At 44.8% G+C, this 16,373-nt stretch overlaps 2 protein-coding genes across 4 annotated transcripts in view; both read right to left on the bottom strand.

The window, feature by feature from the left end:
- The window catches only part of kif1b (kinesin family member 1B), a 68,788-nt gene extending 60,136 nt beyond the window's left edge, over positions 1-8,652 (bottom strand). The window contains 2 exon segments of the mRNA XM_048241712.1: positions 6,549-6,698; positions 8,368-8,652. Coding sequence (XP_048097669.1) covers positions 6,549-6,654 — 106 coding nt within the window. The 5' untranslated portion in view covers positions 6,655-6,698; positions 8,368-8,652.
- Positions 8,653-9,676: 1,024 nt separating this feature from the next.
- Positions 9,677-16,373, bottom strand: part of ube4b (ubiquitination factor E4B, UFD2 homolog (S. cerevisiae)) — a 28,570-nt gene continuing 21,873 nt past the window's right edge. For all 3 annotated transcript variants that reach the window (XM_048241679.1, XM_048241680.1, XM_048241681.1), the window contains 6 exons: positions 15,780-15,924; positions 15,282-15,416; positions 13,349-13,540; positions 12,048-12,222; positions 11,184-11,330; positions 9,677-10,940 (listed from right to left, as the gene is read on the bottom strand). In XM_048241679.1, coding sequence (XP_048097636.1) covers positions 10,876-10,940; positions 11,184-11,330; positions 12,048-12,222; positions 13,349-13,540; positions 15,282-15,416; positions 15,780-15,924 — 859 coding nt within the window. In that variant the 3' untranslated portion in view covers positions 9,677-10,875. The remainder of the gene's footprint in view (positions 10,941-11,183; positions 11,331-12,047; positions 12,223-13,348; positions 13,541-15,281; positions 15,417-15,779; positions 15,925-16,373) is intronic.

Raw genomic sequence — 16,373 nt, 5'->3', positions numbered from 1 at the left:
AGCGCTGAGATTTATTCGGTGTTGTGCCATCTCACTGGAGACGGGCTGGACGCTGGCCTGGCTTGCTGCTCTTATTAATTCAGGTAATAGATTTCACTTCGGCCGGGGGCGCAGCCAAGGCAAATTCCGCTGGGTCCTTTGAAGTCATTTCTGATGTGTCTATGTCTGTGAGGAGCGGAGCTAAGGCAGTGCCAAAAAGCTGAGCCGATACTAATCAAACACTGGATGGATGCACTTCTTCTGGGCCCATCTGCAGCCCTCTCCACACACCCCCATCCAGCAGTCCTCTGAGGGCCGAAGCTCCCTGTAACCCCCAATCTAATCTCATCTCATTTAGCCTCCACTGGCGTGTGTGCCTTAAACACCACTGCCCCTGCAGCGAAAGGGAAGAAGAAACAGTGAGTGAGTAAGAGGGGAGGAGGGGGAGAGCAAGAGAGAGAAGAGGGGGAAAAAAATCCCATAATTCCTGGCCATGAGGCAGTGATGCTGCCTCACGCTCTTGTGCACGTGACAGCGCCTGTGCTCGGCACTTCGGTGCAGCATCTCCCCCTCCCCCTTCATGCCTCGTCTTCAACACAGGTCTGAGAACAGCCAGTGCAGCCGCAATCAAGAGCACGGCTGAAGGCCGATGGCTGATAATGAGCACAGAGTCATGTGTATTTAAAACAGCCAGAGAGGACTGACTAATAGATATTATTTTGCTGAGCATCAGCATTAATCAACAGGGGGAAAAAACACCTTAAAAAACACCTTAAGATGCAGAATTTCTTGCAGTTACATTTCAGAGCGTGGGATAGTATCCATGCCTGAGCTATGATAGTGTGACTATTATGATCATAATTTTATGATCATGCATTTTATGGTCACAATGTGTGTCAATTCTTTCAGATGGAACGTATTAGGAGGCGTCTCAAAATAACTCCTGCCATTTTACTTGTGCCTCATTCATAACTACAGTTGTAAACCCTCCTGAGCTGGCTGCAGTCAAGACAACATACAAGGCAAGAACGAGAGAGAGAAAAAAGAAAGTAAGTGAGGGTGAGGCAGAGAGGGGCTGTAACTGTTCACTCACACGCAGATTTAGGCATCTTAATACGCTCGTCAAATAATATTTGGAAGAGACTTCCAGGCTAATTTAGGCTTAGCTTGGACACAGCACAGAGAAAAACTTTGTCACCCATTCATCTAATGAATGTTGTTCTCCTCATAAGGATTTCAGCATTTCAGCAATTAAATAATCCAACTAAATTTTCAGGACAGGGCATTCCAGTTGGCATGAGAACCAGACTGAGAAAATAGAAAATATAAAGAAAACCATTTACATTGCTTTTAGTATTTATTTAGATTTAGATTAACGACAGCCCTGCTACGTATCCAACTATAAAACCAAACAATGGCCGTGTTAGAGTTCAAGCATCTAATTCGCATAGCACTGTGTTGGATTTAGGGCTGCTGACCCCGGCTAGACCCAGCCTGAGTTACGACCGTGAGGACCAGGGGTTGGACAGATGGGGCTACACACGCGAGTATGAAACCCCACCATTACCCTGATGGAGCAGACCAAGCCCACACAGAGGTGCGTAATAATAAACTACAATGACCACAGCCATGAGCATGAGAGAAGGTACACAGCTGCTGGGTCTGGACTTAGAGCAGCGTAAAGGCAATCTAGGGCACCTCTATATGCAGTGCATACACTGCATTCTCGCTTACGTAACAGTCCTGTCGTGGTGGATGGAGACAAACAGAATATCTGCATCTGTGACAGAAGTGTTGGTGCATAGAAATATGGGATGTTGCTTATTCAATGGCAATTACAGGGGATCTAGGCAAAGACTTTAGCACGAATAAACAGGAAATGTCACTATTGATCTTGAAAAAGGAGCCATTGCAACATGCTGAAATACTTGTGCTTAGCTAGCTCTCCTAAAATGGTCTTGAGAGACATTGGAGGTCAAAAGGTCAGTGGCACTGATACAGGTGACGGGCTATAACAATGATTTATAACACTCTTACCCAACGTTTGTGAAATAAATCAATTATAGCCCTTAAATAGCAACAATTCACACCCTTTATTGACGTATGGACAGATAGACGTGCCTCTAAGTATAGACACATTCTTTCTCCGTCAAGCAGATCTCTGGTTGGTCATTACAATTCAGGATCAAGCCAGCCACCACTATTTCCATCCCCATTTGCCCTGTAGATGGGACAGCTCAGCAAGTCTGGGTCAGGCCCCAACTGTGTGCTCCACTGTCTGCCAATACATCCTGCTAACCTGAATACGGGCTTCGCTCTGGACTAGGTCTGGAATGCTCTTATGTAGTGGCTGCAGGCGGTGGGGACAGTGACGGTGGACGAGGTGGCGGAGGAATGCAACACCTTGAGTGTGGGCGGCTCTGCTCGGGCACCTGGGAGGCTCGTGGGGGATTAAGCGCCTGGAGCCGACCTCAGCCGAGCTCGGGGATTACGCTGCCTAATCAGGTCAATCGGCCCACGAGCACACGCGTCCACTGACAGCTCAATATAAAGACATAACCTTCCATCGGACTGCATTCATATTCCTTCTCCTCACCACATAACCTTCTCTGTCTACCTCTCTCAATCACTCCATCTCTTGAGATGTGACAATCACTCCATCTCTTGAGATGTGACTTTCTCTCAGTCCATATTCCAGCCCATCACCAAATTCCTTCCATTGCTATTTCTCTCCCTAGGGCATCTCTCTCTTTCCCCTCACCTTTTCTCTCTCTCACTTTCCCTCACTCTCTTTCTCTCTCTCTCTAGCGTGTAACACAACTCCTCTTGAGCCTGCTGGGCGTCTGCACTCACCAACTCATGCTCCATTCATCCCAGTTCTGACAACTGGCTGTCCATCAGTGGCAGAGCCATTCTTTTGCTGACATCCCCCACCCCTCTCTCTCTCTCAGGTAGTCCTCGTTCCCAGCAGACAAGCTGTCAGATCACCTTGTACCTCCATTTGCCAAAGATGGAGAAAGTCTCCACTCAATAGAAAATGGTGGCTTTTGCTGTGTTGTCAGAATGAAGCATTCTGACCCTCTTAAAAAGGTCATAAGCCCAGACATCCCTAATGCAATTATGTTTTCTTCCCTTTTCTTATATGGACACCCAGCCTCCAAATTAGTCAAAGGTGGAATAGAGAGGCGCGTGGCTTCCATTGGACCACCAGAAAAACCTGATTGTGTGGAGGAAAATGGGAGCACTGGCTCGACATATTCTAAATAGGCCAAAACAGACCACCAGTGGGACTGGGTGGCAGCAGCAGGCTGGGGCGCAAGGAGGGGTTACATAAGGCGGCGGCAGGGGATGAGCAGGCACTGGAGGCTCTGACCCCAGCGAGAGTCCATCCATGGCTCAGGGCTCAGGGCAGCCCCTCAGCACAGGGCAGCCCCTCACGACTATCCCACTCCACACTGATTACATTAGTTCTGCTGGGACCAGGAGTCCTCAGCAGACACTGCCCTGGCAAACAGAAAGAGATAGAGGGGGTGGGGGGGCAGAGAGAGTCAGAGAGAGGTCTGGCTTGAGGGAAAGTTGGAAGAGAGTGTTTTGGAGAGTAGGGGTGGGGGAGGTGGAGGGTGGGTGGGCTGAAATCAGACCCTCAGACTTAATCAAATAATCACTTCACCACAACTATGCCCACTACCATCCCCCATTCAGGCTCACACACCCATATTGTTTGGCAAAGGGTAAAGGAGGAGGAGGAGGAGGAGGAGGAGGAGGAGGAGAAGAGGGAGAGAGAGAGAGGATGGTCCTCACACATTTCCTGCAGGGATTAAAACAGTTGCCATGATCCAGCCACTGACCAGCAGGCTGCCATTCTGTCCTCACACTATCACACAAGAAATCCAATAGCATGACAGTAAAGGACTAAAAGGCATCACAGACACACACAGACACACACACACACACACACACAGACACACACAGGCACACACAGGCACACACAGGCACACACAGGCACACACAGGCACACACAGGCACACACAGAGGCACACACAGAGGCACACACACAGGCACACACACAGGCACACACACAGGCACACACAGGCACACACAGGCACACACAGGCACACACACAGGCACACACACAGGCACACACACAGGCACACACACACAAGAGCTAGTCAACATCAGTCTTTCTTTAGAAAAAATATTCCACGTCCATTTGAAGTAAGCTTCAATCTTTAGCAATTTATTTTTAATTTAGCAAACCCTCCAAAGTGCAATCCATAAACCTGTGCTTCTCTTTTATACTCAAACATTTGCACGCAAACTTGGCCTACTAATCGAAACTTTCTAAGGATGTGTGAAGCACCTTAAACCACAAGTGAGGCTGAGGTATTTCCTGCTTCTCACCAAACATGCCTTTGGCGGGTATTTCCTGCTTTAAGCGAAGCAAGCCTTTAGCAAGGCCTCGAAACACACATCAATACCACCACCACGACTAAGGCACCAGGTCAATAGCACCCAAGGTCGCAAGGATGTGCAGTTTGCTTTCTCAATTTCAGGGAGACTTTCCCCCAAGGGTCATCACATTTAGGAATGGACCAAAGAAGTTCATCTTGTGTCAAAGTTCATCTTGTTTTGAAAGGGGTTCTATGATTTCAGAGGATTAAGCCAGCTCGCCCTAACCAATGCAACAGGACAAAACACCATTGTAACACTGTAACACTGTCGGGACAAAACAGCCTAGTAACACTGCTAGGCTCAGGCATCCTCTGGTAGAATGTGCTTATAGTCAGTGATATGAACCAACCTCTGCAAGGACACACAACCTCGAATGTGAGCATGCAGCACGGTCACATGACCTGGAACTCGTCCTCGTTCCATCCAGACCTCTACCCGGACACACACAACCATTTATGTTCACAACAGTCTCTCTCTCACACACACACACACTCGCGCACACTCACACACACAGTCACTCACACACACACACACGCTCACACACACACACGCTCACACACACACACGCTCACACACACACACAAACCACTGCTGGGTGTACCTTCCGCATTAGTGTCCTGATGAGGAAAGGTATGGGCCCAGGGCCAACTCTCCTCTACTCTGGGGCCTGCGTGCACCGTAAGCGAAGAGCTAGAAAGGACTGCAGCCTCTCCTCGCAGGCTCTCACCGCCCTGCTTCAAACCCTGCATGCATACCTCTGCATCAGACTCCTCTACTGCAGGCCAGCCTGTCTGCTGGGACACAGAGAGGTTCCACCAGCTACCAGACACTTTCAATGCAGGGAACATTTTACAAGGAAACACGTGTGCATTGTAGTATGCTTTGCTGAAGTGTTATAAGGAACCAAAATCGGCTGGAACTCAACATCCACATTGATACAATGAGGTTTAATTTGGCACAGATTATTGAACCTTGTAATGAGAGGAAATGCTTGAGCATGACTATCTCTTGTGGATCTTGTGATTAAAATATGACTTTTCCTGTAAGTTATACAGTCTACGGTCTTAGTTGCAAAAGAAATATATTGAAAATATATATTTTTAAACCATAAACAGACTGCAGAAATCTGCATTATATGGCACTTGCCAGTACAGATTCTAGCTGATGATTCATACTGGGTGGGCACGATGATTCACTAACTTCAAACGCACGTCATATGGCTGCGTATGTCCACCCTGGCTCATCAAACTACATGTGTTTTTCCACCTAGGTCACTCAGCAAAGACTCCCATCCTCAGCCAACAACATGAGGCACACATAAATATAAAGTCTGTGCTTAGATAGATAGATAGATAGATAGATAGATAGATAAGATAGATAGATAGATAGATAGATAGATAGATAGATAGATAGATACAAGCTTAACACAACTATACTGATTCTGATGTGGACGTCTAATAATAGATTAAATGGATCACAAGACTTTATTTCAACAGGAGTACTTCCACCTCCCAAAATTCTCATCTATTGACTAAATGATTCAGGATACAAAGGATCAGGATATAAATATAACATGACCTCATGACCACCCAGAAGCTAACATAGCAACTTTATTGGCTGATCTCAATGTGGGCACAGGGCAGATGGTGTCTTAGACATCAACAATGACATACCCTTGACAGCAACTATGTCTGAATTGTGATTCAAGAGTTTCTCAGCACACACACACACACACACACACACACACACACACACACAGGGTGGAAGGTTGCCAGCCAGGGGAGGTGAGAAAGTGGCTTCAAAATGGACCAGCTCAGCATTCCTGACACACAGAGGTCCTCCGGCACCAAATCCTTTCCTTCCACCTCCTCTTTCCAAAGAGAGGAGGGAGGCTAATTCACAGGATCTTTTTCACAGCCTTTTAGCATCAAACTGGAGATATTCTCCTTTTTCTCCCCAATTTACAGCTCTTCTGATTAATTCTGGTTTTCTTAGGCTTGCTTGTCTTACTTTGGGCTGTGCAATGTTTTGAATCCATGCAGTTCGAACTACTTGCAGAAGAGAAAGAACAAAGCCCATTTAAACATTTGTGTTTGGATAATAGAGAGGGCACTTACTGGTGGTCTTGCCTTGCATCTGAATGATGCATTGGGATTCTTTGCTGGTCTCCCTCGAATTGAAGGGGCGCACTCTCACCGCAACTTTCACCGAGGCCCCAGACATGGTTGCGACTGTGGGGTTTTCACACCCGGGTTATTCCGCTTTTCCTAGGAAAAAAAATTTGAAGACCTTAAGATTTTCTCACAATCGACAAAATCATTAAATGAGCCAGTTATGACACAATTACACAGTTATACACATAATAAGGTTCAGTCTATAGCAGTAAGTGCCATAACAGTAAAATGTCACCAAGGGCCTGCAGCAAATAATCCCCCCCACATTCAACAATCTTGCTTGACTGCAATCCTTCACTAGAGCATTGAAGCGCCGAACAACTGCATTATTGGGGTTTCTGAATTGTGTTTAAATCAGCGTTTATTATAGTTGAAAGTTACCGTAGGTCTATGCATAAAAGTCAACACAAAGGCCCGATAAACAATGAATGATGGCACATAGTGAATGCAGGTAGCCCCATGTGTCATGAAACTGTCATGTCAGGGACAACAAGACCAAAGGAATGCGAGAACACACTGAGCAGAAATTGCTATCAATGAGAACCAGTACGGCTATTTAGCAGGATTGCACACACTTCATTTGATCTGTATGTAACATTACAACGGTCTGGGATCTGTGGGTTGCTCTCACTCGTTTCCATTCCCGAACTGTATTTCTCTGGCTCGACTCGTAAACATGGCTGCCGCTAACCTGCGGCAGGCAGGGATGGGCCATATCTGGACATTCCATTTAAGCACTGCCGGCACAGGCTATACAGACTATAGCTTGTAGATATTTGACAAGATGATCATCCATATATGTAAACACGAATATTTTCGTGCAAGACGCAAATTCATCACCTAACTGACCTCAACTGACGGCTGTCTTTTGGGATATAAATCTCGAGTTTGCATTGCTCAAACGCTCCTACTGCTGTAAGCCCCAATCTCTTTACATTTGCAACAATAATGTTAGCAAAACCCTCATGATAACCTTCTTGAAAAGAGATGTTGTGATCCTGTGCCCTTGTAGACATTCCCTTCCTAAAGCATTGCTACGCCCATGAAATTCAATCCGACTACTTTGGGCAGGAGAAGAAACGGCTAGGCTAACCAGACAATAACACTCAGATTTGCCATTGCAAGAAGAACTAAAGCATCTTTTAATATGAATTAATCTGCCAGTGGAATTACAGTCCAGATTGTAGGCCTGTGTTTAACAGTTGCCTGTAACATACGTATCCTACAGATGTTGAGAGGAAATCTGTAGGATCCTATGTCGCCTTGCGGTAGGCTAGCCAAAATAGAAGCCTATGGCTACAGTGTTGCAACTTCATGCGCCGGTGATTTTCAAACAAATGTTGATACCTATAAGTCATCTATGGCTGCAAATCCACACAACAGCTTTAACGATTAAACATGGGAATGCAATTGAGGTTAAGATTTCATCTGATTACAGTATTTCCATCATATTTTTAGCCCCACAAAACTCTTCAACGCCCTTAATAGCATAACAACTTGACGGGGCACCATTTACATGAAACGTCACATAACATTGCACAGGAATAATATGAGGAAAAACAAAACAATTCTAGCTAACCTAGCTTACATCCCGTGGAGACAAATATGGTTCCTAAGCATTTGACCCAAAACACCTCCCTGCCATCTTGCAAACAATGCTGCAATACAAAATATAGCTATAACCTTAATAATGCATCTTTGACAAAGTGTTTCTGTCTAAATTCATTAGAGGGGTAAGTAAATAGGCCTAGAGATTACTCACCTTAGACGATCTACGAGAAAAGACTAGAACACCATAGAAAACCAGCAGGATTTGGAGGCTGAATTACGTCTAGATCAATAATCAGAGTATAGGGACATAAAAAGATTGTACAGTTCCGTTTTTGTCACATACACCCATTATAGCAATGCTTCATTCTCCACCATACGGGCTTCCACTGCATTCGGTGCTTTCGGCCGAAGGTTATTTTTCCTTGCGAGATGAGCGGTGCTGGTGGATCGGTTCACTAGCTAGCTATGGAGATGGTTGAATGCCTTGATTTACTGAAAAGATTACGTCAACTCTCGCTTCGCCGTGTTGACTGTCAGCTGGGTAAACCAATTGTATCGGGTTTGTCCTTGTGCGTTGTATTCATCATCCAATGACTATCTTCAAAGTACATGAAGGGTTGATACTTTCGTCGTGACGCAATACTGCAGGATTTCTTACGGCCCTCGCACCATTATTACTAGATCGTCTGTCTGTGGTATGAAAATACGCCACCTGGCAGAATCTTGAGGAAAGTGTATGCTAACCGGAGTTCTTTGGTGTTTTCAAAAACCTTACACTTTATGTTAAAACGTATGAGATGTTCTTTATCTGATAACCCATATCAGAAATGTAAAATATTTGCCTAGTGATAGCCTACCCTTAAACTCCAGATGAAAATGTAGCCCAAGTATGTAGACTAGACTAGGCCTAAGCATCTACCAATAGACAATTATAAAAGTAGCCTACTCCACCATTCTAGATTTTTTTTTCCCAATGTTTTACACTCCAGCATTTTTATAATAGACTGACCCAGTGGTTCTCAAACGTTTTCGGTCATTCCCCACTTTGACCCCCATCAACCCAGCAAAATGGCAATGTTAAAGTACTTTTTTCACATCTTGGTTCCACATTAGTCTACATTTCCTGTCTCAGTCCGCTGGATCAGATGTTATTTTAATTAATATGTCGGTCTGTACATGACTTATGTTTGTGTGTGGCTATTTTGTTTTGAATCTATTATCTTTTTTGTCAAAAAAGAAAGGTATTATTAAAGATAGGCACAAAAGAACAAATGTCTTCCTGTTCCTTGCACCCCACCTGTCATGTCTCTATTCCCACTAGTGGGGCCTGCCCCACACTTTGAGAACCACTGGGCTAACCCCACCTCAAAGGATACAACACATTACTTTCATCTTTAACCATAATGAGACCATGTGGAAAACCAAAACAAAAGTTCACATGAGCGCTTTTATTTATTCACTGACAAATTCCCCCGCATGATTCCATGTTTAAAAAACAAGCATGACACTAGAGTGGCAAGTCTGTGTGCATCACCATTTATTACATTTCAAAGTCCTGAATCCAAAAAAAGATTTGTAGCAAAGGAAGCAAGGTCCTGTACAATTTAACTTTTGTAATCTCTTTCTTTTAAATAAAATTGAGGGGAGGGAGGTGAAAAAAATAGGACTCGGCCATATAACTTCACAACAGATTTCAATAACCAAGGTGGGGGTGGGGGTATGGACAGCAGGATCTGATGAACCATTTTCAGCGTGGGCACAGAAATCAATGACAGTTTTGAAGACAGACATCTGGTGTGAGCGCATCGTTCTCTAATGCTGGTCATGCTGTACGAATGCGTCACACTCGGATGAGGTCCTTGGACTCACGCTCGAGCATCATTGCGATGGTCCAACTCTGTCGGCGCATGGAGGTGCCACTTCAGTCATGAGCATGGCGACTTGAAGTTGACAGGGTAAAACATTCAATACCACACATCATTTGCTGGTCACTCCAGAGCTGCACTGACCATTTCAAAATGCCACCAAATCAAATCCAACCTTTTACTTTTGTTAAAACAACGATCCCCTTTTAGGCAGTCGATTTCAGGACATTTTTTAAATACACTTTTCCAGCCAGAAGCCGCCTGACCGTGTGGAAAGGCCAGTTTTGCATTTTCTAGACCACATCTACTCATCTTGTTTTACCTCATTGAATACTGAAAGCAAAGTAGGATGAAATGGGCAACAAAGAGAACAGTCCTTCCATCCAGTAAAAATCAGTGTCCTTTTCTTTACCTCATTGTTAAAATCAGTCAAAATGCACAAATAAAGTTGCCTTTTTACTTTGTAAATGTCACAACAAAAATGCTGGGCTCTTTTAAGATCCAATTAAGAGGCAGTCTAACCACTTTCCGTAAGTTCTCAGCAACCCCTGGTACTCATTCAATTAAATATATGTATATATGCCGATATATATACAAAGTCATCAGCAAAACTTTTTGTTTAAAAGTCTAATTTTTTATTATGCTTTTGTTTTAGACCCAGGAGCCTAAAACACAATGGCTCAATGAAAAAAAAAACAAGGGAAGGAAATGAAATCAGGATATTTTCCTTTGTGTTACTGTTGTTTAGCTGATTTTCTCTCTCTCTCTCTCTCTCTCTCTCTCTCTTTCTCATAGCTTGGTGTTGAATTCTGGCATGGTGAAAACCTCCCTCACTGATGGTCACATGTGGTTTACTAAGACAATCTGCCCCCCTGCTTCTCCCGCATCCAGGCATGGATACGCTCCTTCAGCTCTGGCACTGTGACACAGAATTCACACACACACAAAATATGTATTAGCGGAGTATCTCTATGCATCAAAGATGAGTCATCTTTAACATACACTGATCTATGTATGTATTTCAGTACCTCTAGACACACACAATATCATGTCTTTAGTAAGGATAACATGTTTGTGTTATTAGCGTAATAACAGATTTGTGTTTGGTTAATAAACGTGTGTGTATTTTCTGAAGGCTCTGTATGTACGCCATGTCATTTACCAGACTCCAGCATGCTCTCTGTGAGTTCCTGCCGGTTGAAGGGGTCTGTCGGAGAGTTGAGGAGATGCCGCAGGATGATGGAGCGGTCCATGATGTTGCCGGACGGCAGAATCACCGGATCAGTCATCAGGGTGTCCATCAGAGGGTCTATTATAGACACAGACAGAGAGAGAGGACTGATACCACAGCTCTGCCGCACAGATCACCGGCCTGAGGCAGCTGACAGGCTGCTACAGCTATGAATTCACATTACAGAAGGATTTCCTGTTGTTTGAATGAGGATCTAGAAGCACAGAGCCTACCTCTGTGCTTCTAGAGCCTACCTCTGTGCTTCTAGATCCTCATTCAAACGACAGGAAATCATATATTTTTTTCACCACACACATAGATATGATTTAAAAGACATAGTGAAATGTTATTGCAAAAAAATGTAGCCATCTCCTATGTATGACATGAACTAACCCAAACATAAATAGATAGAGATCTAGATATCGGAGAAGTAAGCTATGTTTATACCCTGCTCCCTAACCCAACTTGACTTGAAAGCGGTCATGGCAAAGGATTCTATTTCTATACAGGGATTAAAAATAATACTGTGGGATCACCAGTGGTGTTTCAATCTAGGGTTCCACTTAGTGAGACCTCCAACAGTGAGGGGAGGGCATACCATACTGGAGCTTTACCTATTAAATAGAGGTGCAATATGGGGCATGTCTCCCTATACAACCTCTCTGCAGACACCAGGCAGGTTGTGGTGAGGATAAAGACCCAGTGTGCCAGTTGAGTGACAGGAAGACAAAGGGGATACAAAAGACTAGATAGGAGACAGATAGGAAGACCGTCAGACACAGAGGTCATTCTGACCTTTAAACTCATCGGGGGCGTCACTGTAGTCCATCTCTGACTGGGAGTTCTTGGCCACAATCTCCTCCACCTTCTCCGAGAGCAGCTTGAACTTCTCAATGGCGATAGTGGATTTGATGCCAGCCTTGCGCATCTTGGAGATTACCTCCTCAAACAGCTCCCTGCTATACGACCTCTGCACCAGGGAGAAAAAGAGACAAAAAAATATAAGCAGAGAGAAACAAAGCAGCTGCTTTCAGACCTACGTATAAGTCTGCATGTTCTGTGGATGTCAAGCGGTTGGGCCGTATACCTGAACAACATAACCGGTCATTTGGAATTCCTAACTTAGCCGACTGTTACACTTCTTCCCTTCTAGTATTTCCGACGGACATTATGTAAATGAGCTTGTGACTGAACGAAGCGAATAACATGGAGATTCTGTTTATGTGCGTGTTCAACCACACAGAGATTCTGTTAATGTGCGTGTTCAACCACACAGAGATTCTGTTTATGTGCGTGTTCAACCACACAGAGATTCTGTTAATGTGCGTCAGTGTCGTTCACACATATGACTGCATAATATCAGCATGTTAGCATCATTTCTGAATCAGCCGAAGGGTTGGCCCTCCGTTTGACAAAGCTCTGCTTATACTACGGATGACGTGTCTGAAAGCAGAGGCAGAGGCAGAGAGAGGCAGAGGCAGAGGCAGAGGCAGAGAGAGAGAGAGAGAGAGAGAGAGAGAGAGAGAGAGAGAGAGAGAGAGAGAGAGAGAGAGAGAGAGAGAGAGAGAGAGAGAGTGTAAAGGAGAGAGGTGAGGGGATGAGCAAGTCTCCCCAAAAAACAGCCTCTTTTCTCCCCATAAAACAGCCTCTTTGCATTGTTTTCCGCAAGCCTCAGGGATAACATGACACAGCATTTATCCCCCCTCCCCCTCTCAGGACCTACACTCCATAGGACACATGCAATGCAATATTTGGAGTTTGCTGACAGGGAGACTTTTTGGGCCGTTGCTCCCCCAAAATGTATTCCTCATTCAGGGAGGAAAGCAAAACTCAAAAGATGAGGTTCAAATGTGTCCGGAGTAGTAGTGGCGGGTTCCGAGAGCTTTTATTTCACGTGTGGATTTCTAAACCGGTCTGCACAGATTTCTTGCAACTATGACATTCTTTTTCATCAATTTACCTTACCTCTCACCTGGGCCACTTAGACTGTTGTTAGTTTTACCCCACTGATGACGTGTTGTTGCAATGGTAACCCGGCTCAGTACGGGAGGAACCGCAGACTGTTTTTCAAAAGGCCTAAAGCAACAGAAGCCCACCTGGTCATCAGCAATGGCCTTGGCGAAGCGTGCGCAGTCCAGCTGCAGGTAGATGTCCGTCAGCTGGTCCAGGAGCTTCTTGGGCTCGAAGCCATACTTCTCGGGGTTCTCTACCTTCAGGTCACGGCACTTGGGTCCACAGAGCTGCTGGAGGTTAAAGTTCAGCATGGCAGCCAGACGAGGTCCCAGCTCCTGTATGGGGGGGGGGTACCACAGGCAACCCGTCAGTCACACACCGCTGCACTTTTACAGCTGCATTCTTTCCACAGACTCACAGCCAAGCACTGGCGTGTTGGTGGAGCTCACTTTCAATCGTGTCCGCTCTCCCTCCCCTTCACCCCTCCCAACTCCGCTTCCTCTGCCACTATCTCTTTTTCCTCTCTGGCTAAATAAAACCTGTGTTCTGAACCCCCCTTCTGCAGCTCAACTTTCCCTGGGGACTATAAATCCCTCAGCAAATCAGGGTGCAACGTGGCCCATCATTCTGTTTCTATATTCCCCTTGGATGCAGGGTGCTACATTTAATGGGAAACATTGTTTTGTGTCATGTAGAAAATGACCTGCTTGAAAATACCTATACACTAACACTATACCTACACCTGGTCACGTGTATGGAGGCATAATGTGATCTAATTTGATGATGTTATATGGGGCATACCACGGGGAAAATGAGTCCAGTGTTGCAGAAAAAAATGGGTTTATTGGATATTCATAATTCACAGACCTTAGGGCTTAAAACAAGGGGTCATTTGTTCAATTCCGTTTAGCCAAACCAGAGATATTGGTCAAAATGTGAAAGCTATTCTCGTCTCAGCAAAAAAACAAGTTTTGAGAAAACCATCTTTAAAGTTGGTGAAGTGTAAATGATCTTTGGCTACGGATTTCTTTGGAGAACGGACAACCGAGATTGACAGCGACAGCAAAGAAGACGAGCAATCAGATGGGACGTAGTCAAATGCTGATGAAGATAGGCCTACGTGTCGTTTCAACTGAACCGGCTGCCGACATTCAGAATCTCTATTGTTTAATCTGAAAATATCCGAACTACACAACGCAGCTTCTAAATGCTCCATTCACGCAGGCGGTAAAACTCTTGAGGCATTCGTAGCCTATAACTTGAGGTAGCCTATAATGTTCGATCAACTTCTGAAGAGGACAACAATAGCCTAATGCATAATGTTTTTGAATCGGGTGAAATCTCCGCGAGGAATCTGGTCTGCAACAACCGTTTAGGTGGCTGTTTTTTCTGCTAAATCTCTTTCCTCGCTAAAATTTCTTAAGAATAATTTCGAGTGGATAGCCTATATATGAGGACTTCTTGAAGAGGTCAAAAGCCAAAACACGAAGTTATCAGACCAAAGAAAACGGAAACTTTCCTGTTCTCACGTAGGCCTACAGCAAGCGTCTGAACGAGGAAGAAACTTTAATGCGCAGCCTACACATTTGGCCTTTAAAAACAGTAGTTTTACAGTAAGATATGTCAATGAGTGATAGATAATGCTATGAAGCACGGAAATACGATCGAAATATTACATGATACAGATTGTTTATACAAGCCTTGTCGAGTTCCTGTTGCAAAATGAGAAATAACTAAAAGGAATCTAGGTGCAGTCTTGTAGGTGCTGAAAAGTCTTTGCAAAATCATAGACTGTGACTACATGTGGGAGGGTGTCAAATCTTGTATGGGCAGCATTAATGTACTATATATTGTCGCCACTCGGAGAGGCAAAAGATCAAGAGCAAATTCCACTGTCCTTTTTTCACCCGGTATCACAGTTCCAGACAGCCAGACTACCAGACACAGACACAACCAGACACTATTGAACTGAGCAGGATGCTCATACACCCAACACCACGACATTAACCAGCTGACCATGCTGACTCTGACAGGTACTGAATGGGCAGAGGATGTGTGTGTGTGTGGGTTACTCACAGGTCGGAGGAAAGGCTTCTGGACCTGCTTGGTCAGAATGTGGAACATGTCCACAGTCTCCGTGGCCAGAGCCAAGTAGGAGCGCGAGACCCGCTCGTCCTGGGTCAGCTGGGACTGCCGACTCTGCTGCTGCTCCTGGGGACCGATCAGAGAGGGAGGTCAGGAGACGGACGATTACAGTTATGCCGCAACGCCTTAGCTGCAACTCTCAGCAAACCCACTCTACACAATTTTGCTTGTAACCAAATCAGTTGGAGGTAGTGTGAATATTTTCTACATTGCCCCTAAGCACATGAACATCAATCAGAGCACAAACAACAGCTATGGTAGCCAAAATTAATGTTCACTTAGCATAATATTTAAAATTCTGTGTGTAATTATTTATACAACAGCACCCATGTTTAAGTCTGTTAAACTGTCTGATACATATAAACTCTTGCTAAGGTTCTCGAGTGCAGGTCAGTCTTTCTCCTGCAGAGTGGACATAGAGGTGCTGACCCTGGGCAGCTGATCCCACTGCTCCTTGTTCTTCATCTCCTCCTGGATCTCATGGATGCGCTTCAGGGACTCCAGGCTCTCGTCCAGCAGGAAGGTGGTGTCGTTGATCAGCATGTTGATGTAGCGCACAAACTGCTTTCCAGAGCTACAGCGGACATGGAAACAAGCAGAAACTAAGGGGTGAGTGCTCATTTTATAATGCCTCATAACATTAGGATTCTCATTTATGTTTTACGCTCGACTTAAATTGCATTATTCTTTTAGTGTTGGCTTATATGCCATTTCACACCGAGAGAAAGTGGAATAAAGCATTAGGTCCAATATTCCAATATGTGGTTTAATGTTAGATAGATAGATAGATACTTTATTGATCCCCAGGGGAAATTCAAGATGTTCTGCATTTCTCATCAGTAGGTCACTTTGACACTAAAAGTACACTCCTACTTCATGACCCTGTATGATATCTGTCCCAACCATGGATAATGTAAGGCGCCAGGGTTATCATCACTTCTTGTTTGTTTTGCGTCAAATGCCATAGGCGTCATTGATTAGGGTAGCCTGGATGTTACTGTATGATTATCTATCCTTTGCCCC

Source organism: Alosa alosa, chromosome 4 (assembly GCF_017589495.1).
Source record: "Alosa alosa isolate M-15738 ecotype Scorff River chromosome 4, AALO_Geno_1.1, whole genome shotgun sequence".
Taxonomy (NCBI): Eukaryota; Metazoa; Chordata; class Actinopteri; order Clupeiformes; family Clupeidae; genus Alosa; species Alosa alosa.
This window is presented reverse-complemented; position numbering and strand designations above follow the sequence as displayed.